This window comes from Equus asinus, chromosome 5 (genome assembly GCF_041296235.1).
Source record: "Equus asinus isolate D_3611 breed Donkey chromosome 5, EquAss-T2T_v2, whole genome shotgun sequence".
In the NCBI taxonomy this organism is placed as follows: Eukaryota; Metazoa; Chordata; class Mammalia; order Perissodactyla; family Equidae; genus Equus; species Equus asinus.
Window position 1 is genome coordinate 35,934,037 of NC_091794.1, and position 26,912 is coordinate 35,960,948.

General features: G+C 41.5%; 1 protein-coding gene across 4 annotated transcripts in view; it reads left to right on the plus strand.

Annotated features, from left to right (window-relative positions):
- ETV5 (ETS variant transcription factor 5) overlaps positions 1–13,064 on the plus strand; it is a 56,276-nt gene extending 43,212 nt beyond the window's left edge. For all 4 annotated transcript variants that reach the window (XM_044771254.2, XM_014846126.3, XM_014846127.3 and 1 more), the window contains 4 exons: positions 2,086–2,154; positions 2,316–2,485; positions 6,912–7,013; positions 10,545–13,064. In XM_044771254.2, the coding sequence (XP_044627189.1) occupies positions 2,086–2,154; positions 2,316–2,485; positions 6,912–7,013; positions 10,545–10,766 (563 nt within the window). In that variant the 3' untranslated portion in view covers positions 10,767–13,064. The remainder of the gene's footprint in view (positions 1–2,085; positions 2,155–2,315; positions 2,486–6,911; positions 7,014–10,544) is intronic.
- The last annotated feature ends 13,848 nt before the right edge of the window (positions 13,065–26,912 follow it).

Here is a 26,912-nt window from a genome sequence, read left to right on the forward strand (position 1 = left end):
CAGTTTCCCAGTAGAAAATTGGAAAATAAATTTATCACAGGATTCACTGAATCCTGACTTAAAAGTTAGCATTGTATTCTTAAATCTTTTTTTAGTGGAGACTGTGGACTCTCTCACATTTATTCAAATATTGCTTGGCCACTTATAATGTACCGGGTGCTAAAATATTCATATTCAGGACATGGTCCTTATACTCAAGCAATTTAGAATCCATGACAGAGAGTATATAACATAAAGCTCTCGCATTATCCAATTAATTTCTTAGTAGTACTTAGCACAATGTGCAATTACTATCTTTTTTGTTTATCGTTTATTGCACACTTACATACTAGGAACTGTTCTTGGCACTCTGGTGTAAAGATAAATAGATCAATGGAACAGAATATATATTAAGTCATTAAATTCTCACAACCACCTTATAAGGTAGGAATTATTTTCTTCCCCAGTCTTCAGATGAGGAAACTGGAGCACAGAGAGATTAATTAACTCATTCAAGGTAACACAGCTAATCCAGGTCCATCAGTCTGGCTCTGGGGCCCACACTGTTTAATGTTCCACACTATACCAGGTCTCATTTATTTTTTTTCCTACTTTTTTGTCTGTCTCCACCAGTTGGGATGCAAGCTCCATGAAAGCAAGCATCAAGTCTGTATCTTCTCGTTACCTACACCCTTGTAGCACTTAGGTGCTTGGCATAAATATTTATTAGATTAAATAATAAATAAATGCCAATAAAATATGCTTCCTTTGATGTAGTTAAGCAAACAGAGAAATAGTGCTTGGGGCTGAGGAAACAAAAATGAATAATGCAAACCTCAAAATAATCATAGTTTCCTTCAACTTGGGCAGTGTGTTTTCCCCAGTCTCAGGCCTTTTAAACATGGTGCTGGTCCTGCCAAGAAGAACTTCCTCTGGGCTGATTGTGAAGAAAGAAAGAACAGATTATTTCTTGGCGCCTTTACCTATGGATTTTTCAAGTCATAGCAAATCCCTCTCAAAATCTAATGATCGCCCTTCTCTGCAGAGCAGCTCCCCCTGCCAGTCCCCACTGCATCCCCAGCACACATACACGGCCAGATGAATGGACAGAGAACCGAGCCCAGGCAGCATCGTTTACCAGATGGGCTGGTAGAAGAGAGCACCCTGGAATGCACATACACATACCCCTGAAACAGGCTAGACCACAGGGAAGGACGTGGCCCCCACAAGCCAGTGTATTAACTGGCTTTGATTGGAACTGCTGATCTGGTCAGGGTGCCTGGTGACCTGGTGGTCAGCACTGAATGCATATCAAGGGTTTATGGATTGAGAGTGCCAGGCCATCCTTCCTTCTTCTTGACCTCTTTCACTTTTTCCCCTACCTTCTTTTCATTTCCACTTAGGTGTATTGTTGGACCAGTCAGTTTCTGTTTCTTGAGCTCTGTTTTGTTATCTATGCAATGCATAAGTTTTTTTTATTGCTAAAAAGTCTCTTCAGGTTCCTTCCTCTGTGTGTGATGGTAATACCTCCGGATTGCTTTTAAACTTGCTGTTCATTGCAATCCTCCACAGGCCCAAGTCTTTACTCATTTTGACAACGTTCTCTGTCCTCCAGGCTCTGTCATAATTGAAGTGGGTATGTGGGCAGCCTGGACAAGTTACAGGAGAGGTTAAAATTAATACTCGCTAAAAGGAAAATGGCGAGACGGTACAGATCAACCCAATCCACCCAGCTAGGCCAACTGAAATAGATGAGACGTCTTTTCAGATATAAAGGCTTAGTCACAGCGACACTGATCCAGGCAGACCTCATAAGCAAGATGTGAAGGAACTTGCTGGTGACTCACTCGGTGCTTCCCTGCAGTCTTGACTCTAATGGCAGGAATTGATGCCGTGCTGACTGAGGCTTGGGTGATTACAGCACAACACAAATGCCTAAGTCCTTTTGAAGTCCCCCAAAATTCACTCTGGCATAGATACAGCAATTAATGGGGCTTAGGACTTGAAATGGTAGAATCCTATTTTAGTCTTTAAATCCAGAGTTTCGGTAGAACACAGATAGAATTTATTAAGCAACATGGTCTTTGTTTTTCAATTCTCCTTCAGGTTTTTCGTATGAGAAAGATCCCCGGTTGTACTTTGACGACACTTGTGTTGTTCCTGAGAGACTGGAAGGTAAGTAGCTTTATCCATTTGTTGCTAAGCTGGAGGGTTGGAGATGTCAGAGCACCTCAGCCAGTCTTATTAACACCAAATTGGCATTAACGACTCCTTTTTGCCCAAATCACCTGAGAAACTTGACTAAAGTATTGCATATGCTTCTTTGTCCCAAACAGGCAAAGTCAAACAAGAGCCCACTATGTATCGGGAGGGGCCCCCTTACCAGAGGCGAGGTTCCCTTCAGCTATGGCAGTTCCTGGTCACCCTTCTTGATGACCCGGCCAATGCCCACTTCATTGCCTGGACAGGCCGAGGCATGGAGTTCAAGCTGATAGAACCCGAGGAGGTAAGCACTGGATGCTGGACTCCGGTGATTTTTGATTTGTTGATGATGATAGTGATGATGTTTGTTCTTGGTCAGTTCTCCACTGAGGCTTTTTACCGTGTTAAACATGCTCTTCCTTCTCATTCAGATTCTGGCCTGGGCACTGGGCATGGTAGTGCCCTTCCTCTTAAGAAGACAATTTGACAGGCAGAGTTCTCCACTGGAGAATACCTAAAAAGTATTAGTAACACTTCTGCAAAATCTGGGGAGTGAGACCATGAAGACGTATGTCCAAATAGGGACTGTTTTCCTCTTAGAAAGTCTTTTTCAAGTGTTGTTTCAGGGGTACCAACTTGTTTTGGTGTTGGCCCTCGTACGTCATAGCCTATCTCTACATCTACATCAATGCCTACGTTTACGACATATCTGTGTCATATCTATGTGAGTCATCTATGGCTACATGAACATATTGTGTGACATCTTAGTAATATAGTACAGGATGCAAGTACCTCGCTGCATATTTCAAATGGCTCCAACCTAGAGAAATAAAATGATCAGAGATGGGTGAATCTTCTGAGCTTAGATTTTCTTAAATTGTGTTGTGTGGCATCACAATAATTGAAAGATGACACAAATTTGTGTTGTTTTTTTAATAGAAAAAGAAACATTGTTACTGTCTGTTTGCCCAGAACTGTTGACAGAAAGACCTACAGACAGACCCAGTACCATTTCTTCCATGGAAAAGACATGCCTTAGAACCGCCTGCCTGAATATCACATAACAAAGTAAATTAAATCAGACTCTCAGTTTGGCATATTCCAAAGGGCTTGATTTTTAATTTCTTATTTTATTTAGAATCTAGAGAGATTATAAATGGAAAAGAAGTAACTACCCTTAAAATCTGACAAGTGCTTCTTTTGGTTACATGTACTTAGGCATTGTATACTAAGCCAGCAGAGCAAAAGGTATCTTTGGGATGGGTGTAATTGAAATGGGAACAATATTCTTGGAAGGCATTTGAGCAAGAACTGCAGTTTTAGATGTTGGCGGATTAACTCCAGGGCTCGCCTTAGCGTACCAAGGGGCTAAGTTGGTGTGGAGGGTAACAGCAGGAAGTAACAATCTGGCACTTGGTTTGGAAGAAGAAAATGGTCTAAAAGTTGAGATGAGAAAAGGAGAATATATGGATTGGAAACTTCTGAAGACTCCTACTGGTAGGAGAATAACAAAGACTTCATTAAAGGCAGTTATAAAAGAAGATAGACATATGGTGTTCTCTATCTTGTATCATTCACGAAAATGGAAATGTGTCGACATCTCATATTGTAAACCGTTTCTGTTAAGACTTGGTCTACCTTCCAAGCCAGCGTTTGGGACTGCTGTGTTTTTCTAAGGGTTTCTTTTTGGCTAAGTCATATAGAAATGGAGCCATATTTTAGGCTTCCAGCCATACTGGAGAGCCATTCACCCCACATTCTTTTCCTCATATCGTGGCCTGGTTTATGTGAGGCTTGAGGAAGCCGTGTCACCTAGACTCACTGAGGCTTTTTGAAAGTAAATCTGTCATGTGGGCAGCCCTTATTGATTTATCTCATTTCACAAACAGGAGCTTTTATGACTTGATTGCCACTGCCTCGGGCCTAAGCACAGGCCGTACAGCTGCAGGTAAACCTGGTTATGACCCTTTGTAAAGCTGTTATTGAATCTTCTGCTCTCCTACCAGTGGTAAAGAAAATGATGAACAGATGGCAGAGGGCCCCTGCTCTCTGACTTAATAAAGAAACTAATATTAATCCAGAATGCTTATAAATGCCAAGCAGCCAAGTCATGTGAGAGGCCTGTGGTGGCCTTGAGCTTCCCTCGGACGATTGGACAGCTTTGTTTCTTCTGGAAGTACTTCTTTCCACCCCACCTTGAAACCCCCAAGCATTCCATGAACTCCGAATGTTCCATTCTCTTAACCCAGGACTGATGCTGTTCCATGTGTACACTTTGGCCTCAGGACACACAGCATTTGTGGTGGTTTTTTCCCACTCTCCGCCTTGTATAACTTTGCCGGCTCTACTCTGGTTAATGTCAGGAAGATACCAACTCCTCGAGAAAGCTGTAAGAAGTTGTCAGGGGGGAGCTTGAAGGGTGAAGCGGAGGAGGAAGCTGTTTGGGACGTAATTGTAGGCAGCTGTGTGGCTGAGTAGTGCACTCTGGGTAATTATCCATAATATCCATTACACTGTGCATGGAAATTGTGGTTTTAGAACTGCGTTTTGGCAGGCCCCTAATCAAATGTCTTTTGATAGTCATCCAGCTTAGCACCCTCTCAATTATGACTGACTCGGCTTTAATCTGGAACCATTTTAACTGTGAATCTGCATTAATGAATATTTTGGGGGGTAGGGTTGTTTGTTGAACATGTGGCAGATAACTGATGCCATGGGGAGGTTTAAAAGGATGGGCTGCGAGGAAGAGCCACTCCCGGTGCTGTGGCTGCTCCTTCTTGAAAAGGGAGGAAGAGACATGTGAATTTTTTTAACTCCATCGGCCTCCACCCTCAAGATGCGTGCTATCAAAGTAACGAGTGGGGAAGATGAAAGAAAGAGCTGGTAACAAGCCGTTGCCTGCTCCCCTCACCCTAGAAATGGGGCAGCCCTAATTCCCAGCGACTCTGCAGTTGTGCCGCAGCACGCATTGCTGTGGAGGGAGCAGCCCTCATGAGGGCTACTGAATCACAGGGCCCTGGCCCAAGAGGATGAGTCAGTAACTATGGCTCCCAGAGCTGCTTTGAAGTCTGCATATACAGAACCTCTCTCTCCAGTAAGCTATTTCATATGCAAGTGACAGCAAAGAGAGGTCGCGGCTGAAGTTTAAAAATATTCAAGAATTGTTTCCCACCTCTGGAATATAGTAAAATGATGAGGCTGGGCTTCTTTTAATGTTCTCTGCCTCACTTGTGGCTGACAGCACTTCAAGGATAGTTTCAGAGCGTCATTTCTTATGAGCAGGACAAAGGACATGTATTGGTTTTAGCAGGTTTCCCTTCTTACCACTATTTCTGTTGGTTTAAAATGTTTATCTTCTCCAACCAGGAGATGTGTTTTTGGTTTATTTTGCCTTTTTGGCTGTTTTAAAAAATAGCATTGAATGGGTGCCGTATGGAGAAAGGACGAGAGCCAGAGATGGCGTGTGTGCCATAGGGGCAGGAAGCAAACGAGGGGAAATTTAACTTTCACACGGTTTCTTGCAAGGCAGAGTGGAATCGTGGCTATTGAATTATTCTAATGTAATTAGGACAGATGCATTCTTCCTTACTTATCAGATCATTTCTGGTATTTATTAAAGGGCATTTTAGAATCCTGAAGTCAGGAGATGTTGCTTTCATTCTGCCCAAATACTTTAAGGAAATACTTTAAGTGAAATACTGTTTTATGATCCACTTTTCCACTTGCAGTCTCTCTCCTTCCCATTCCATGTTTAACATTTGGTTTTTTAAAGATCAAAGGAATGTAGTTATTTTGTTTTTTAAAAGAGCTTCCAAAACTGAAAATGTTCAAAACCTGATCTCTGGGTTACATACATTTGAAGACCTCTGAGAAGACTCACATTTCCAGGCTGCTTCTTCCTACCTTGACAGTCATCCTTCTAAGTAGGGTTTTGGATGTGATACTGGAGAACAGGAAATGCTTGGCTGTTCTGGTAACTGGGTAAACTCCACCAGGAGGTTTTCCTGCTGTGAGTCTTCTCTGCCCCAAGCTCCAGTTACACCTCCTCATCCCTGCACCTCAGGTGGACCGGGTTGGATATAGTGCACTTCAGAAGTGTTTGGGAAGCCCTGTTAATTTTTCATTAAGTGGATAATGGTGCTACATGTTTTAATGTCCATTCTGCAAGTCTGCTGGGAGCAAGGGATTGGATGGCAGCGGGCTGAGATGGTCTGATTCCCCCTTACTCCGTGCGCTGCAATCAGTAAACATCTCCCAGCCCCTCTCCAATCTTATTAGAATTGAACTTTTGCTCTGCTGGCCCATTAGCAACTCACTAGTGTGTTTCTAATGTTTCAGGAATGACCATTCTAATTATTCCTTATTGACTGCTACAGAAACCATAGCACTTAATGGCAACATGTTAATGGTCTATGGGTATTGGTCAATAATTCATATGTGGAGAAACAGTAGAGAGCCTGCTTCCTCTGGGACATTAGCCAAGCCCTCTGCAATCTTAAAGTGCTAGGATTCTTCCACCTCTAGGTCTCACCTTTTAGCGATTGTGACTGAATCATCACCTTTGTTGAATGTTTGGTCTTGAGGGAATTAAATGCTTTTGCTTCCAGGTCAGGGAAACGAATCATTGACCAAAGCAGTGAGGTCTCAGAACTGGCTCTCCTGGGATTGGGAGAAAACCACTGGGCCCAGAGAGTGAGTTTCCATTGCTCTCTGCTTTCCTGTCTCTTTAGGTTGCTCGGCGTTGGGGCATCCAGAAGAACCGGCCAGCCATGAACTATGATAAGCTCAGCCGCTCTCTACGCTATTACTATGAGAAGGGCATCATGCAGAAGGTGAGCAATGACAAGAGACACTAGACCGTTCTGAGCACTTTCAAAGAAAATGTCAAGGGCTTCTGTAATGAGACTGTTTATAATGGCCGGGAGAAAACGTTAGCCTCATAAGTGATTGTGTGGTAGGAAAAAAATCTTGGAAAAACAATCTTAAGACAAGAGTCAAGTGAGATATAAAAAGCACTTTTAATGCTCTTGGGTACACGAAAACCAGAGGTTGCGTGCGGAACGCACAAGAGGAAGATTAGGCTCCCCTGCTTTACTTAAACTGCCTCTAATTACAAAAATGTTCAGAAACTTAGGCTGACTATTGTGTCCATAAAGGAACACGTGAGGGAATCAACTTGAAGGTCTGTGCTCCCACTAGAGTTTAATTGAAGTCTTTAGTTGTTAAGACACCTAGACTTCCAAATCTGTTGGTTTAATCCTCTCAAAAGTGTTAGAGGAGTGAGAAAATCTTATTTCTCTGTCAGAACCTATAGAAACTGGAACTCGGGTTAAAAACCCAAGGTTTGTAAGATGGCAGCAGAATCACCTGGCAGCAGGTTGCAGAATAAAGGATGTAGTGTTCTTTGAGGAAGCCAGTACAAAATCCTAGTGGATAGGTGGTGAAAGGGCCACAACCTTAAAATCCTGTGGATAGGCAGAAGATGGGAATGGCAAATCTTTGGCTGGTCTTTCCTAGCCACCAGATTTTATGCTGTACTGTTACCCAGATTCTAGCATTTACACATTTAGGCAGTCTACATGGTGGTAGCTGACAAGATGCACTTGGCAGACCCATAGGGTCATTGCTACTGAGAATTTGTCTACACTGAAGCCAAGTTTATCTTTCTCATAGGCAGGTGATAATGTGACCCCATATTCCTCTCACCACCTTAAAGAACATTAAACAGTTTTTCATGGTTTTCTGGATAAAATCCAGACTTTTTAGTGCTTCATACAAGCTCTAAGGCAGTTCCCCGTCTGGGCACCATCTGACTCTCATTTCTTCACTCGTACTTGACTGCTTGCACTAGCATAGCATCTTTCTCTTAATTAATATAGTATTTGTTTACCTAAGACTATGTATCACATTCGTATAAGTTATCAAGCATACTATAGAATGAAAAAACACCTCTTAGACTACTATCCTACTTAGAAACTAGAACATTCCTACTGCCTGCATTACCTGACCAGCCCCTGCTTGTTTTCTGTCTCAGTAATCACCTTTTCACTCCAAGAATCTGAAGTCCTCAGGCTGAGTTACAGAGTCCCTTTTCTTCTTCTAACAGCACCTGCGCTTATCTCTATCCCGGCCCTTCTGTGTTGTTAGGTTGCTCCGTTACTTGTCTGTATCTACCACGGGAGTTGAAGCTCCTTTGGGGGAGAATTGAGGGTTTGACTTCAGTGCTTGGCACAGAGTTAATAGATACTCTAGGATGGGTGGTCAGTCTGCCTACCTCCTCTTTTTTAAAAAGGTACAATTCAGTGGCTTTTAATATATTCAGAGAGTTGTGCAACCATTGCCACAATCAATTTTAGAACATTTTACCACCCCAAAAAGAAATTCTGAATCCATTAGCAGTCACTTCCCATTTTCCCCCAAACTTCATACACACACACACTCTCTCTCTCTCTCTCTCCCTCTCTCTGCGCCCCCCTTTAATGTGAATATTATCAGATGGAATCCTAAATTCAGGAAGGACAGCTGTTATTCCTTTTCTGTTTCCATCTCCAGATCCAATCTGAGGGAAGGTAACCAGCACACAGTAGCTTGAATAGCAACAAGTTGTCCCTATGACTAGGTCCTAGGTTTTCTAAGGAGGTAGAAGAGAACTTTATTTCTGAGAATAAAACAGGCAAAGAGTACAGGAAGGCACAGGAATGAGGCTTGGGGGGCTCAGATCCTAACACTCCCATTTATTAGCTATCTGCTTTGAGAAAAGTCGCTTAACCTCCCAAAGCCTCTACATAAAAATGTAGATAATAATCTGTGCTCTAATCTCACAGGGTAATATGTGTGAAAATGTTCCAGAGAAAAGTGTGCTATCCAATGTAAGAGATTATTGTTATAGTTATTATATGACCCATGAGTCAATGAGAACTAAATAAAAGGTGAATGATGGCATGCCAGTGTGGGGAGGGACTTAGAAAAGCTGTTGTCCTGTCCCCTCAATTTTTGAAAGGGGAAATTGAGGTTCCTAGAGGTTAAGACTTGTTAGTGACTGAACGAGGACTGGAAACCATCCTCTCCTGGCTTCTGGTCTAGTATCCTTTCCACAATACCCTGTCTAGACCATATAGAGCGATGTGTCGTCTACACATACATGAACTGACTTTTGAGATGGGGAACCAGAGGTTTAATGTAAAACTGTGGCTTGAAAAAATTAAATAGCAATGGTTGATTGTACGCGTCTCCCACCCATAAGACTTGTTTGGTGATGATGCTAATCATCCAGTTTCATACACACAGCTCCTGATTCCTAGTGTGTGAGTTCCAAGAACGTTGGTGCAGACACCCGTCTTCTGGTGACTGGGCATAGAAGGCATCACCATAAAATAAGCTTTAAGACCTATTGAGATAATTGTACTGTTACCTCTATAACCTACCGCTGTAGCAACAGAGTTCTTAAACCCAAGATTTGGAAGCAAAGCCATATTTCTGCAATTAAAAACAGATTTTAGAATCGCAACAGAATGACTGAAGGGCAGCATTGAGCTCAACATTTTGAACTTTTGAGTGTAAAATCTTTATTTTATCGGTAATTTTAGCCACTTTCCCTTACCCCTGTATGTTACCTGAGTGAAGCTGATTATCAGGTTTAATTTTCAGTGTGTGTCCTCTTGTACTGATGCTAAACAGCGGAGAATGGGTTCCCACTGACCTAGACTTCTCATCAACTACATCCTGAGGCCTTTGAATAATCAAGACCTTTTGGTTCTAATTATAATAATGCATATAATCCATATGAAGGTAGCGCTCAGTTCCTTCAGTGTAGCCAAACCATAGAATGAGTAATTTAAAACTGCAGATAAGCCAAAACTCCATTCTATCTGGCTTTGGAACAAACTTAAAATTTCCACATAGGCTCTGTGATCAAATTCTTAGCCCTTCAAAATAACAAAGCCATGCTGTGAAGACTGTAAACGTTGGAGGTAACTGAAATCATGGTCTGACTTCTGCAGTGTACCTTTCAATCCTTATATCCTCTTGTAACGCCAAACACCAGCCTCAGCATAGCTTGTTCTTTCTAAGCTGTAAGGATAAGACAGTGAGGGTTTCTTTTAAAAGAGCATATCTAATACGAGTTCACATATCTTCTTTTTCAACTGCTGAGCTATGGTGTCAAGAAAATGCTTGGCAGGTAACAGGTCCCCAGGATTTATCAAAATAGATCTGAATGATGTGGACAACCAGTCACTAACAAGCCTCCTTTGGTCCCTGGCTCCCTGAGAGCTTGGTGACTTACCAATATCTCATTATACTTCCCTCGGTTCCCGCCATGCCCTGTTCCAGCTGGGCCTTCTAAGATGTGTTTTCTCCCTCAGGTGGCTGGGGAGCGATATGTCTACAAATTTGTCTGTGACCCAGATGCCCTTTTCTCCATGGCCTTCCCTGACAACCAGCGTCCGTTCCTGAAAGCAGAGTCCGAGTGCCACCTCAACGAGGAGGATACCCTGCCCCTGACCCACTTTGAAGACAACACTGCTTACCTCCTGGACATGGATCGCTGCAGCAGCCTCCCCTACGCTGAAGGCTTTGCTTACTAGGTTTCTGAGTGGCTGAGCGGCCAAACCCTAGAGCTAGCAGTTCCCATTCAGGCAAATGAGGGCAGTGGTTTTGTTTGTGTTTTTGGCTGTTCCTAAAGCTTGCCCTTTGAGTATTATCTGGAGAACCCAAGCTGTCTCTGGATTGGCACCCTTAAAGACAGATACCTGGCTGGGGAGTGGGAACAGGGAGGGGCAGAAAACCACCAAAAGGCTGGTGTCTCAGCTGTGATCCTGACAAGGTTTCTGGGAAGAGATTGAAATGTGAGCCTCCTTCCCACGGACAATATATGCAAAGCAATACCTTGTTCAGGTTAGTACCCACAAACTGGGACGGAGTATGTGACAATCTGCATCGATCATGGACTACTAAATGCCTTTACATAGAAGGGCTCTGATTTGCACAATTTATTGACAAAGAAATCACAAACCCATAGAACAGTAGATAGGCTAAGTTGGGGAGGTTTAAACCATGAAGAGTTAAAAATATATCTTAAAATTCAGAGAGCTCTTCAGCTCAATCTGAAATGTTTCCCCTTGGTCTAGAAAGAAGGGGGGGAAAGTCAGAACAGCTGTTACCCTCTCCATGGTTCTCGAATAATAAACCATTGCTCCTCTTGGGAACCTTCTGGCCATGTGGTCACCAAGTAGAACAAGCCCCCTTTCTCTTCCCAGTCACATGGCTGTGTGTGGATGGCTTTAATTTTAGGAGAAGGGTGATTAACACTTTTGACAGTATTTTGTTTTTCTTTGATTCGGGGGATTGTTTTGTTTTGGTGGTTGTTTTGGAAAAACAGTTTATAAACTGATTTTTGTAGTTTTGGTATTTAAAGCAAAAAAAACAAAACCTTTTGGTAACTGTGCACTGCGTCCTTCAGACAGGGCGGTGCCGAATTATGAAGACGCTGCAGCTTGAAAGGGGCTTTGCTGGGGGCTTCCCTTGGCCGTGTACAAGCCCACTTTACTGCCTGCTTTGTGCTTTCTGCACCAGACAGCCTGATGGAACATTTGCACCTGAGTTGTACATTTTTGAGGTGTGCAGGGAAGCCTGGACACACCACTTAGATTCTATGTGTATAGTTCCCATGTTCTCTAACATGCCCTCTCTGGAAAGCATATGTACATAATACATGTCACGTCCATTCGAAACCTGGTCACCTGGTGGGAACTCTAGGGTTTCTTTCCTGGGCATGACCAATGACAATTTCCATTTCATCAGTTTGTTTTGTTTTCCTTTTGCTTTAATTCTTGGACTTGAAACCCTGCATATGATTCAATAGGGTTTGAGACTTACGTGTGACACTGACAGGTAAAACAGTGCTAGCATTTTAATTTCCTGCCACCTTTTAAAAAGAAAGTTTATTCTGATTGCTGTATTATATTGGAAAAGTTTTAAACAGCCCAGCTAAAGCTATGTGAAAGTTGAGCTCAAAGTAGAGGAAAAGTTATTAGAAAGGGGTAGTACTTTGCTGCCTGGTCTGTTGATGGAATTCTGTGCTCCCCATGACTCTTAGCATATTAAGAGTGACTGTGCTGGTCTTCATATGCAAAGGACAGTGTTGACTCGGGGAGGGTAGAATTGTGTTTCTATTGATGGAGACTCTCGAGTCTCAAACAGTCCCCCTTATGACCAGCAGCACATTTGTGAAGAGGTTCACAGGAATAAGGGCTGCATTTTATAGCTGTGGGAACATAAGGTTTTCCTTTATTGGAGCTAATTAGCCCACAAAGGTATTGAACCTATAGCTTGGGCCTTAATTAGCATTGTAGTCTAATCAAAGGACTCTTTCCAAACCGTATTTATAGCTTTCTAACCTACACATAGTCTATACATAGATGCATATTTTACTCCCAGCTGGCTAGAGATTTATTTGTTGTAAATGCTGTATAGGATTTGTTTTTCCTTTCTTTACTTATCCAGGTTTGGGTTTTTTTGGTTTTTTTTTTTTTTTTTTGATGGATTTATGCTGTCTTAGCAAGTATGAAAATAATCCTCTGTGGCCTGAGCTCCCGGTCCCCTGCTGTAACTTCATGGCCTGTGCTGTCACAGGGCATAGGATGGCGGCATCACCGTTGCATTCCCATTGGACTCATGCACCTCCCGAATGGTTTTGGTTTTTCCGTTGGTTTGTTTTTGTTTTGTTTTTGCTTCTTTTCCAGAGTGTGGACAGTCTACAGTGCAGAAAGGCTTTAACCTGCCAGTTGATTTGAAATACTTTCCCCTGCGCAGGGCCGTTTGCATCCTGCCAAGCTGCGTTATATTCTGTACTGTGTACAATAAAGAAGTTTGCTTTCAGTTTACCAACTGCCTGAAACCCGCCTCTTTCTTGCCCTCAGTGGTCTAATTGTAAAGCAAGCAAAAGCCACTTGGCTTCCCCTCTCTTTCTCCCTCTTTCCCTCTCTCTCTCTCTCAACTATTTAGCCTTACCAATGGACTGTGGAGCTGAGAATGGTTTGGGGAACACTTACCTGGAAATGGAATGCACAGCTGCTCTCTGGCCTCACCTCTTAATGCTGGCTAAAAAGTTGATCCAAAGGAGTAGGAGGTAGAGAGGTCCTTTCCCAGCCAATGGTGAGCTGAGACCACCCCATCCTCTTGACCCCATCTCCTTGCCAACTCTTAGTAACTATTCTTTAAAGCATAGTTCATGGTTGGGCCCTGGGTTGTGTGAAAAGATTACTAAGTAGGCTAGGACTTGGAGTTCCAGAATAATTCTAGCTCAGCCATTTAGGGGGGTACTTGGAAAACCAGTGAGAACATAAAAGGACCATTCATTTCCTAATTTTGCCCTAACAGGTTTTGATCTTAACAAGTAAAAATTTTACTAATACTTGGTCCCTCAAAAACAACAACAAAAACTTAGGAAGGTCTCGCCAGTTCTGTTTTTTCTGGCCATGCAGCTGAACGAATCTTCTAAATTGTCTCTTTCTCATGGTCATATATCCCTTGGGGAAAGTGTAGAAGAAAATCGTTTGCAGGGCTGTGTGCAGTATTATGCCTTTTAGTGTTCTTATTGCACACTTTTTCTGCACCTTAATTTGGGCTTTTCAAGACTCCTATTACAGTAGAGAAATAAGTGGAGCCTTTTCTCAAGCCTGTAACAAAAGGCTTTCTGTAAGTTTATCTACTATCTTTCTTTCACTGTTTTACAAGCCCTCAAGTGTAGAAACATCTGAGACTGAATCGGTGCACAGCCGCCTGAATTGGGACTTGTGAGGAATGAATGTCTGCCACATAAACCCATTAGCTTCGACAGATTAAGAAAAGATGCTTGGGGAGAAGGCAGGGCAGCCCAGGACAAAGCCAGCTCTGCGTCTCAGCTTCCCCACGATAAGGCTCTGACAATCCGCTCCTCATTATTCACGGGCTCGTTATTCAGCCTGGGCCCAGACCCAGATCGTTAACCTAATGCAAGAGGTCGCCAAACACTGAGCCACCCTTCTAGTGTTGGGCGCTGGGATAAGGAAGCTCAGAAAATTGGAAGTTTACTCTTCATCAAGGTCCCCTTTCATGAGCCAAGCCAGGGAAACAATGCTTTCAGTTGTTAGATGACAAAGAGGTAGTGTGAGTGCAAAAGAATGTGGTTTTGAGAGCCAGAGTATGTGCAGAATCTAAATTCTAATGCAGCTGGGACGAATGTAAACTAATGGGGAAGAAAAATACTCATGTACCCAGACGGTTGGAAACCTTGAAGAGGCAGTCCGTTGCCCAGTGGTGCAGGTGGCTGGGGCTCAGTGTGTGGCCTCTGAAACACACGCAAAAGGAAAACAGGCCAGAAAATCACCAGTTTTAACACAAATATATAATGTAGGCATTGGTTTTATTCAGCGTAAGTATTTGTACTTAAAATAGGGGATGGGTGTGAAAGTGGCACACAGACAAGCCACTCTGTCCTTTCGATCCAGCAAATACACTGGTGTCCCATTCAGAAGGGGCCCCTTGAATGGCCAGCCTTTCCTTAGCTCCTCCAATTTAAGAGCTGGCTCTACACCCAGGCCTGGGTATGTTGACCTTGGCAGTGAACCTCAGATAGCTAACCTTTGGATAGCCCTTCACAGTTTACAGAGCACTTTTTCATCCCCATTATCTTTTTGGCAGGCTTTCTTAAATGGTAACACTCGGTTGAAACAGAATATGAAAATATGGCTGTTAGCCCCAAAAAGTTCTTGGAATGTTCAGGGTGGCTACTGTGGAAAGAGGACTAGACACCGGGAGGCAGGACATTGGGGTTCTGGCCTAAGCTCCAGGATTGATTGGATTTTACTAGGTAATCTCAGAGGGCCATCCTGGACCAACCTCCTATCTCAGTGAGGGCATTGATGAACTGCTACTTCCCAGATCTCTTAGGAGGTGAGGGAGAAAGGAATTCCTTAGGAATTCAAGGGCTGTGTATGTGTGTGTGTGTGCATGCGTAGGCAGGTTTAACAGTTAAAAACATCATTCTCACCTTTACCAAGCTCTGAAGATTGCTCAGTCCCCCCATTGAAGGCATATGTTTGTTCATTTCCCAAGCATCCACCAAGCACCGACTAGATGCCGGTGGATGCTGAAAATGAATGACTTAAGATGACATTTTCAAATAGGGCCCTGTTCATGTCCTCTAAAATGTTTAATTAAATACTCTACTCACCAGCTCATCCCAGTTCATACTTAAACGCTACTGACACCATCTTATTCGGACTACATTGACCAGAGGCTAAGGAGGCTGGGGCATGTGTCCACCAACTCCTGCCCCTACTGGTTGAGGGTCATCCCCAGGGATGTTAACTCCTCAACATGCTTCCTACCAGGAAGAGAGGAAGAGGGTAGGTGGGTATCAGTGTGCCAGGAACCACTGGCAGATGCGATAACTCAGGTGGGATGAGGGGACCTGGAGCAGGTGTCATAGTGTTTGCTACACCTGCCTTTAACATTAGCAGGGTTCTCCTGGATGACCTTGTTTCCTCACCTCCATACTTAAGGTGGGTGATTCTTTGCTTCCATTATTCCGTGAACAAACATCTATCAAGCATCTATTGCCTGTAAGACACTGCGATAGACACTTTGAGGGGGTGGATCACACAGTGAAACCCTCCTTCCCTTTAAACAGTTCACAGCCTAGTGGGGGAAACATTTGTCCACATGAAACTAGAATACAAACTGTACCATACTGAATATTACTCTTGCAATAAAAAGTGCCTATTTTATGTCAGGTACTGCTCAAGGATTGGTGGAGGAAAAAAATAGCTATGAATCTCTGCTCACAAGGATCTTACATCTGGGGAAGGAGGCAAATTAAACAAATAAAATGTTTGTTGGTGGTGTTAAGTACTTAACACTGTGGAGAAAAATAAAGCAGAGAAGGGATATAGTGAGTGGTGGGGTGCAGGGGTTGCAATTTTAAATAGGGAGGCCAGGGAAGACCTCACAGTTGAGCAAAGACTTGAAAAAAATAAAGAAATAGCCAGATGGGTACCTGAAGGAAAGGCTTGTAGGCAGAGGGAAGAGCAAGAACAAGGCTCTGAAACTTTGAACATGCTTGGAATATTTGTGGAATAGCAAGGCCTGTGGCCTGGATCAGAGGAAGTGAGATGGGGCGTGGTGAGAGATAAAGTCAGAAAAGTAACTGTGGTGGTATCATCTAAGGCCCTGTAGGATTTTTAAGGACTGGCATTTACTCTGCTAATGTTTAGCTTTCAGAGATTATTAGTGGAGAAGTGACATAATCTGACTTATATTTGAAAGGATCACTCTGGCTACTAAATTGAAAACAGATTGTAGGGGAGTAAGGAAGGAAGCAAGACCAAGTAGCAGGCTATGGCAGTAATCCAGATGAGGTGAGATGGTAGCTTGGGTCAGGATACAAGGAGGTCATGATCTGGACATATTCTTAAGGTAAAGCCAATAGGTTTTGGATGTGTAGAGTGAGAGAAATCAAGGAGTCAGTTATGGCTCCAAGGTTTTTGGCCTGAACAAAAGAAGTGTGAAGTTGCCATTTACTGAGATGGAAAAGATTGAGGAGGGAAAATTGGGGGTGGGAGGAGGGGAAAATAGACTTTCTTTTTGGACATATTAACTTTGAAATGCCTATTAGACACTCATATGTGAAGGTCAGTTTGGATCTACAAGTCTGGAGTTGAGGGGAGAGATCCAAGCTGGAGATAGAAATCAGGAGTCAGTGTGTAAGAAAGTATTTAAAGCTGAGACTTGATGAGATCACTAAGGGAATAAGCCTAGACAACAAAAACAAAAGTTCCCAGGACTGAGCCCTGAGACACTTCAAGATCGAGAGGTTGGGGAGATGAAGAAGAACCATCAGAGAAGACTGAAAAAGAGTGGCTAATGAAGCAGGGAGAACCAGGAGGGTGTTTCCAGGAGAAAGGAGAGCAACTATGGCAGATGCTTCTCATGTGTCAAGTAGAGTGAGGAATGGGACTGAGTTAGAACATGGAGGGCATGGATTACTTGCAGAAGCCATTTCCATGGAGTGGGAGAGAGAATAGAACTGATGGATACTACTGGAATCCAAGGGAGGTTTGAGTTTTCTCAGTTGGGGTCAGGAATCAGAGAAGACTCCACGGATTCAAAACTCCTGGATTTGAGTTCGGCTCAGTTTCTCTCACTAACCCTTCCATTCTCAGACTCTCAAATCTGAAAGAGGCCTAGGAATCCCTCCCTGGAAGGTATAGGGTGAGCCATTTGAGGATACAGGAGGAGAGATTAAGATGCTGTTACCGCCACCTTTCCCATCCCTATGGGACTCTATTCTTGTTTTGTGCTCTTAAATTTCTTTTTTTTGAAATGTTAAGTGTTTTTTAAATAACTTTTTTCATATTACACAATTAGCATATGTTCTTTGTAGGGAAACAGAAAAAACCATAGCCAAATTTAAAACTATTCTGAAAACTCAACCTAGAGATCATAGTTAACACTTCACTGTACGTCTTTCCAGATGGCTTTTCTCTATACTGTCATTTAAATATAAAAAAGTGGGCATGCTATACATTGTATATAGTTTTGTAACTTATTTTTTAACAATATATTTTAAACATCTTTCCATATCAAGAAATATTCTCCTATAATACCATTTTTAATGACTACATGGTATTTCACAGTACATATGTAATATAGTATATTTAAGCAGTCCCCTTTGCTGGAGATTAAGGCACCACAAATATATATCTAAAACCAAGCTCCAAAATCACATCCCCCAGAATCAAACAAAAAAATAATAATCTTAGATTTTTCTAGTGTTCTCAATTAGGAACCAACTTTTATTAATTTTACCTTCTAAATATCTCTCAGTCCATCTCCACCATTACTGCCGCAACCAATCCACCACCATCTCTTACCCGGACTGTTGCCTCACCACATCTTCTTTTTCCCCTCTCCAACACTTGCTCCATATTATAGTCAGAGTGATTTTTTTAAGTCCAAGTCATTCCCTCACTTGAAAGTTTTTGGTGATACCCACTGGAACACCTAAAATTTAAAAAACACTGACGGCATCAAGCGTTGGCAAGGATACAACGCTGGGGGAGTCTAAAATGGTACAAACACTTTAGAACATTGTTTGGCAGTTTCTTATAAGGTAAACACACATCTACTCTATGATCCAGCAATTCCAACCTTAAGTTTTCACCCAAGAGAGATATAAATGTGTTCACAAAAAGACCTCTGCAAGAACGTTTATAGAAGCTTTATTCACAATAGCCACCAAAAGCAACCCAAATGCCCATCAAGAAGAGGTGGAATAAAGAAGTTGTGGTATCCATACAAGAGAATACTAGTCAGCAACAAAAAAAAAAGGATGGACTATGGTGATAGAAATCAGAAAGTGATAGCAGGGGATGGGTGGCAGGAACTGGCTGGAAGAGGGTAGAGGGATGTTCTGGGTGATAGAAATGTTCTATTCTTGGTTTGGGCGGTTGGTACATGTATGTTTGTCCATATTTGTCAAACTAAACACCTGAAGTCTGTGCATTTTATTTTATGTTAATTATTCTTCTAAAAAATATTTATAGTCATTTCTTCGGATAAAACCAAAATCCTTAACTTGGCATTACAAGGGGAGTCCTCGCCTATCTCTTCGGTTTCCTCTTGCACCATTCTCTCCCTTATTTTATATGTCCCAGCGCCCCTGGCCTTCTTCTGGTGTTTCAACTGTACCTTGCTCTCTCCTGCTCCAGCCTTGACGCAACTGTCCCCTGGACCTGAAATGCTACGCTGCCTAGAAACCCATCCCTACCCTCCAACCAGCTTAACCTCCACACATGCTTTAATCTCAGTTCAGAGGTCACCCCAGGGGAAGACAATCAACTAGTCTTGCAAATAAGTGAATAATTTCAATTTCCTGGCCTTCCTAGATTTGCTCTCATCTCCCATTATATACTTTTTCATCACTCACTATCTTTTTTCATAGCACTTCTCACAGTTCTCAATTATTCACTTATTTGCAAGATTTGTTGATTGTCTTCCGTAATAAACTATAAATTCCATGAAGCAGGATCATGTCTATTTTACTAACTGCTTTATCTCCACTAAAGAGCAGGTGATTAAGAAATACCTATAAACAAGTAAATACAGTAATGAGCACCTTTATTCATTTGTAACTTTCAAGATAAATTCCTAGAAGATGGATTGTTTTGGCAAAGGGTAGGCCCATTTTAAGATTATTTGTGTGAACTGCAAAAGGCCCACCAAAAAGATTGTAATTCGTACCTAGTTCTTACACCCTTTGTCTACATTGAGCATTATTTATATTTACACCTCAATTTGCCATTCCTTCTTTCTTTTCTTGGATTTATTTATTCAAATATTATTTATTGAGTGCCTATTACATACCATGTACCAAGCCGGATGTTCAGGATTCAATGATGAATTACATTAATAGTTTCTACATTTTTTGCCTCTAAAAGAATTTTGAAAAGCTAGTACCCTTTAGCATTATTTTATGTTGACATTTTGATATTTTCTATCATATTATAAAAAGTTTAGAAGGATATAATTTTCAATTTATTGTAAATTCTGATGTTTTAAAATATAATTATTCCAATTTAACAATGGATTCTATATACACTAGCAATATAATTACCACCATCACTAAATTATCAAAATTAATTATCACCAAAGTACACAATCTCTTCTTTAACAGACTTTATGTCACTCTTTTTTTATCCTTGAATCCATATTTCCATGTGTGCCCCTGAGAAGAATTTTATCCTGATACAGTATATTTTTAAGCTTGGAAGTCTTTATCCTGCATTTTAAACTTACTCTATCATACTTGCATACAACAAATTATTTTTAATAATTTCCTCTGATGATAAGGTTCTACATGTTACAAATTATTTCTATTAAGTGATTATTACAATTCTTAGTTCACAATTGATCAAGACAAGATAAATATATAACCAAATCTGATATACAATTATTAAATGTAAAAAATAAAAATTTGTGGGAAATGAATCTCTCAATGATTGTGTTATTTGCGTTTCTACTTGTCCACTGCAAGAACGAGATAGAGTTTAGCATCAGTTCTAGTCCTAATTTTCAATTTTATGTAAGTCCTAAGATATATCATGTGACAGAAAGTGCTAGCTCTCCACCAAAATCATTTTTCTTTTTCTCTCTTGGTAATAAGATTGTAGCCAGATATGTGGCCGGACTATATTTCCCAGCATCTCTTGCAGTGTGGCTGTGCCTGTTGTCAGTATATTGCCTCTCAGCTCAAATTCACCCTTGTTGTTTGCTTTGTGAAATGAATCTGGGCCCTTTAAGCAGTTTTCTCTTGCAAGCTGGCACTGAAGCTATGTCAGCAGAGGGTGCTGGAGTGACACTGGAGGAGAAAGAGTTTTACTTCCTAGTTCTTGTGTGCAGGATCCTGAAGTGATCCCAGCTTCTTCAGTGTCTAGCTCCTCCCGTGAACAGCAGCCAGCTTCCAGCAGTTTCCTCTAGCACCCCCTACCTTGGGTGGTTTTATATCAGAGTGCTTCCAACTCCTGCATGCTCACAGCTTCTCCAGTGCCTGTGCAGGCTCCTGCAGTACACAGTAGCCAGCCACACCCAGCAGCCAGTAGCTTCCCTTGGCACCATACCCTCCCAGGCAGCTTTGTAGCAAAGTGCCTTGAACAGCTTTCTCTGGCACCCAAGAGGGTGGATTTCTAGCAAGTTCCACCAGTCAGGCATTTCTCTGCCCTTCAGTGAGCCATAGCCATGCCCTCTAATACAGTAAAGAATTAACTTAGCAGGCTTGCATTGTCCAAAGCCTGCACATTCCAAAAAGAGGTTTGGCCTTTGTGTGGCTCCTAGGAGATAACCTCTAAGCCCTTGGAATATCCTGCCCAAGAAGAGTGCCTTTGTTTACCTAGGACCTTGGACGAAGCCAGATAGTCTATGCTAACAATGTGATTTATAGTGGGAAGCGTTGGACCACACAGTATCAGATGACCTCTGGAGGGCCACATAACTGAGGTCAGCCGTATGGGCAGTAAGCCATGCACACATGACCAACACCCAGTAGAGACCCTGGACATCAAGGCAATACTAGTTGCCAATACTTCATGAATGTCTTCAGGCATCACTGCTGGGAGAATTATGTGTTGTCCAGATGACCCTACCAGGAAAGGACAGCTGGAAGAGTGCACCTGATCTCTCCTGGACTCTGCCTTATGTGCCTTTTTTCTTTGCTGATTTAATCTGTATCCTTTCACTGTAATCAACCATAGCCCTGAGTATAACAGCTTTTCTGAGTTCTGCGAGTTCTTCTCACAAATCATTGAGCCCGAGGGTGATCTTGGGCCTCGAGTTCACCTCTCCAACAAAGTCTGAATCTCAGCCCTGGGTAGGGACCATCCTTGGAATGCTATCTCAGCCCTAGGGGTAGTATCTGTTTTTTATATCTGCTTTTCTTTTACTTCTGAACTGCCAACTCCTTGTTACCCCTGTTATAGTTACTAATTCTTCATATTAAACTCTCCCTATCCAAAGCACTGAACCCAGATAGATACAGTGACCATGTTGGTTAGCTCTCTCTGTGCAGAAATAATGTGTGCTATTTCTGGGCTAGGGCTATTCAGAAAGCAGATGTACCTCCTCCATGCACTCTTCCAGTTGGATGTAGAGGATGACAAGATTCTGGAGGATGGTGAAGGCACAAGATGAGAGAAACCTGGGTCTCTGATTCACCACATGCTGGAGAGCATCTGCCAATTAAGACATAAACTTTGATTATATTTGAACCATATCTGAGTCTATTTGTAACAGCAGGTTAACTTACCCTAACTAATATACCTTGTTCACTTAAACAAGTACTTAGGAATGGAAGGAGTTGTGTGTGTGTGTTTTTAATAGAAATGCCACTCCATTCTTGGGAGTCCTTCCAAGTTATAAGCCAAAACTCACATACTGATCCTTCGTCAGGAATTATTTTTAAATGATCTCTCAAATGACAACTCTGTTAGGTCCTTCTTCAATTTTGTTGAAAGTAAAAGATTGGAAACAATTGAACTTACAAAACTAGAAGTTCCCAGTCACTAGAATCTAACCATTTTCTCGATTTCATATAAGTACACCAGAAAGGTTTACCAAGACTTAGCTACCAAATGCCACTAAATTAGTGGTTCTCAAAGTATGGATTTCAGACGAACTGCACCAGCATCACCTGGCAACTTGTTAGAAATGCAAATTCTCAGGCCCCACCCCAGACCTACTGAATCAGAAACTGTGGGGATGGGACCAGCAGTCTGTGTTTTACCAACAAGTCCTCCAGGTGATTCTGAAGCACGTTGAAGTCTGGGAAGCCCTGCTGCACATTATGCCTGTGACTCTTTCACCTGGGCTTGTATTTAATCTGATAGCTTCCAAAAGCATTCAAATATTGAAATATTAATTTCAACATGTCCTTGCCACTTGTGTTAGTTCTCTATTAGTGCATAACAATATTACCACAAACTTAGTGGCTTCAAACAAAATACATTTATTTTCTCCCAATTTCTGTGGGTCAGGAGTCCAGGCATGACTTCACTGGGTCCTCTACTTCAGAGTTTCATAAGGCTGCAACCGAGACGTCAGCTGGGACAGCAGTCTCACCTGGGACACAAATGGGACAGGATCCACTTTTAAATTCACGTGGTCGTGAGCAGCATTCAGTTCTTTGCTTTCTGCCAGCTAGAGGCCACCCTCAGCTCCTCGCCACATTGGTCTTCCCAGCATGGCCCCCTGCTTCTTCAAAGCCAGCAATAAAACTGGTGTTATAATTTTATGTAACATAATCACGTACATCCCATCATCTTTGCCATAGTCTCTTTGTTAAAAGCAAGTTCTAGGTCCCACCCACACTCAAGGGAGGGAGTTACACAAAGGCAAGAACACCAGGAAGCAGGGGTCATTGGGGCCACCTAGACTCCATCTGCCACATCTCTCAGTATTTTTTGTTTAAATGCCTTTGTTTTATCACGTGCTTTAACTCCATTTTATCAAAACCTCAGAGGTTCCATTTAGATCACTCAATAACAAACATTCTGAAAAATGTTTACTAGAACATTTTTGGCTAACCTGGGCCTCATGGTCAAACCAACCAGCCAAATCAAATAGGACTGACTTTCTGTCAGAAAAAGTCTGACATCATTTTCAATTCAAATAAATGCGTTGACACAAATTTTAAGGAATAATATAAAAAACCCTGAATCACATACTTTGTAGCACAAGAAAGATTACTAAAAGCAGCCAAATCAAGATCAAACTGATGCAAATCTCATATAATTGATCATATCCAAGTTACCAAAACAAGATGATAATAGTTGTATTCATTACTTTATAATTATCCAGTGTGATGTGTGACTAAACTTATCAGTTATTATTAATATGATGAGAATTACTGAAGGCAAAGTGCTCTTTCAGCAGATGTGTGTCCATGAAGTATTGAACTCCGGTAGACAGCTTTTGGGGATAACGCAATAAAATAATGCATTAAAAAGGCCAAAACAGATCCATTAATTTCATTAGATATTATGATTAAATTTTCTATGTATTTAATGAAAAAGAAAGATATTTACTGCTAAAACTAATTGGCCCAGCAGCTAGCATATAATTTTATTTTTTGTTAATAGGAACTGGAAAATCTTATTATAAGCTGAAATAAGATGAGTATTGACTATAATTGTAATGCACATTTTATAATATGATTTGACGAAATAGGTTTGAACTATTTTATTGAACAATGCACACCAAATTCAAAAACACGTGAGATTTCTACATACTATATATTTTGTGCACTTGAATGAAAGATACTTTATTTTGTTTGCAAATTCGTTTTGCTAATTTCAAATCTATGAACAGCTGAAAGAATAATATAATGAACACATATAAATGTTTCACTTAAACTCATCTATCCTCCCACCTATCTACATATTTTCTAATGAAAAGTGTATAAAGCAAAGCTCCTAAGTTCAAGGACATTCTCTATGGTCCAGTAGAATGTCTCACAAGCTGGATTTGTCTGATAGGTTCCCATGATTGGATTCAGGTTGAACATGCTTGGCAGGAATACTACTTAAGTGTTGTTGTGTACTGCCTATCCCATCACTTCTAGAGGCACATGATAGCAATTTGCCCCAATATTACTGATGCTGAGTTTGCTCACTGAAGGTTAAGGTGGTGATGCCAGTTCTTTTGAATATAAAAGTACTTTTTCCGCTATGTGATTAATAAGTAGCCTATTCCCCCGTTAAATTTCCCCCAATGGTTTTATCATCCTCTGATGATCTTGCCTGAATAAATAAATACATACATTAGTGGCTGTCCAATATGGATTTTCTGGTATATCTCAAAAGGTGAGTAGATCCAGAAAACTTTGCAGATACATTTAGAAGAGTCAACATCCTTAATGAACGTTGCTTCAGTTGTCAGAGAGGGGACTCCTTCCCGGTAGTGGCTGCTCCTAGGGATGAGGGTTGAGGAGAGCTGAAAAGAATTCCTTGTCTCTTAGGAAGCTGAGCCTGAGACCGGGATTCTGTTCTGAGAGAGGAGGTATAAAGGTAGTAGGGAAAGGCAAGGAGGACAAGTTAAGCAAGAATGCTCTAGAGCGCAGTTAGTGCCACTTTGAGAGGAGAGAATTGGCCTTTTTTCCCCCATGCCAGTCAGTCATTGGCAGAGTCTGGGGGTGGCTGGGGCCATAGCCTCTCTGGTGGGAAGGCTCCTGTTCGACCAAGAGCAATCCTCTGAAGAAGGGGTAGCCAAGAACTGTCACCAGCCAGCACTCACAGCAACGTTCAAATTCAAAACGTTTTTAGACACTGAGCTAACTAGAAAAAGACATCTGAGAACAAAGTTCCTCTAGTTTATGACCCTTGGAATAGATAAATAGGTCAATGGAATAGATTACAGGGAGGAGTTTACATCAGAATTCTACATTTGACAAAAACACTATTTCAAGTCAGTAGATTTTTTTTCACTTAGGGGTCTTTTGATAGCAAGTGAAAATCTCAACTGTGTATGTGTGTCTAGAAATAATTGGCTCACATCACTGAAAAGTCCAGGAGTAAGACACAGCTGGACTCAGAGTCCATGATAATTTCAGGAGTACCTAATCTCTTTCCATCACACAAGGCTCTGCTTTTCACTGTGTTGGTTTCGTTCTTGGGCTCACACGGTCGTGATCCCTGGAAGCCCAGGCTTACACTTTTACAGCTTCAAGCCCAACAGAAAAAGACTATCTCTTCTGAAATAATACCAATAAAAGTCTTAGAGCTGAGTCTTCTTGGCTCTGATTCTCTTATCATGGGTCACGCCCCATCCCTGAACCAATGACTGTGGCCGGGAAGATGATACCAAGGTTGACTTACACAGCCAACTTTGACTAAGAGAATATTTGCATAGGCTGAGAATCTCCTTAAAGATACTTACTAATTGCAATGGAAAAAATAGTAACTTTACAGTGGAAATAACTAGTAAACACCACCGAGTGATGAAATATCACTGATAATAGGATAAAGCAACACCATGTGCCTCTCAATATGACACTCTGAGAAAATACAGCATCACTTCTGTGGTATTCCTGCCAAAGATATATAACCTTGGGGCTTGCCTGGTGGCATCATCAAAGTCATGCTGGGCAGTGACCCACATACAAAAAGTAGAGGAAGATTGGCACAGATGTTAGCTCAGGGCCAATCTTCCTCAAGTAAAAAGAGGAGAATTGGCAACAGATGTTAGCTCAGGGCCAATCTTCCTCACAAAAAATAAAACAAAACAAAAGAAGTATAACCAAGGGGCTGGCCTAGTGGTGTAGTGGTTACATTCTGACACTCTGCTTTGGTGGTCTAGGGTTTGCAGGCCTAGATCCCGGGCATGGACCTAGTGCCGCTTGTCGAGCCGTGCTGTGGTGGCATCCCACAAAAAAGTGGAGGAAGATTGGCACAGATGTTAGCTCAGCGGCAATCTTCCTCAAGCAGAAAGAGGAGGATTAGCAACAGATGTTAGCTCAGGGCCAATCTTCCTCACCAAAAAAGAAGAAGAAGAAGTATAACCTTATTCTAATCATGAGGAAACACAGAAAACTTAAACTGAGAGATTTTTCTACCAAAAAAACCTGGCCTCCAGTCTTTAAAGATGTCAGTGTCGTGAAACACAAAGGAAAAATTGAGGAACGCTTTCAAATAAAAAACAACTAAAGAAATATGACAAATGAATACAAAACATGATCTGGAATTCTCCTTTGCTATAAGGACATTATTGGGACAACAGGTAAATCTGAATAAAGTCTATAAATTAGGAAATATTATATTAATATTGATTTCCTGATTTTGATAATTGTACTCATGTTTATAGGAAATACACACTGAAGTATTTAGGGGTAAAGGAGCATTTTCTGTGCAACAGTTCAGGAAAATACATGTCTGAGAATAAATCAGTGTGTTAGAAAACAGAAAAATAGTAGAAATAAGAATAAATCAGTACATAATGAATAAATTAAGCAAAAAAATCAAATATGTAAGTACAAACATATAAACATATATTTACATGTTTATATTAAATTAGGGAGAAAGCAAATGTGGTAAAATGTAAGCATTTGAGAAATCTGAGTGAAAAGTGTGTGGGAATTCTTTGTACTATTTTTGCAATTTCTTAAACAGCTTTGATCGTGAGGCGGAAGGAGAGATTTGTTGGTC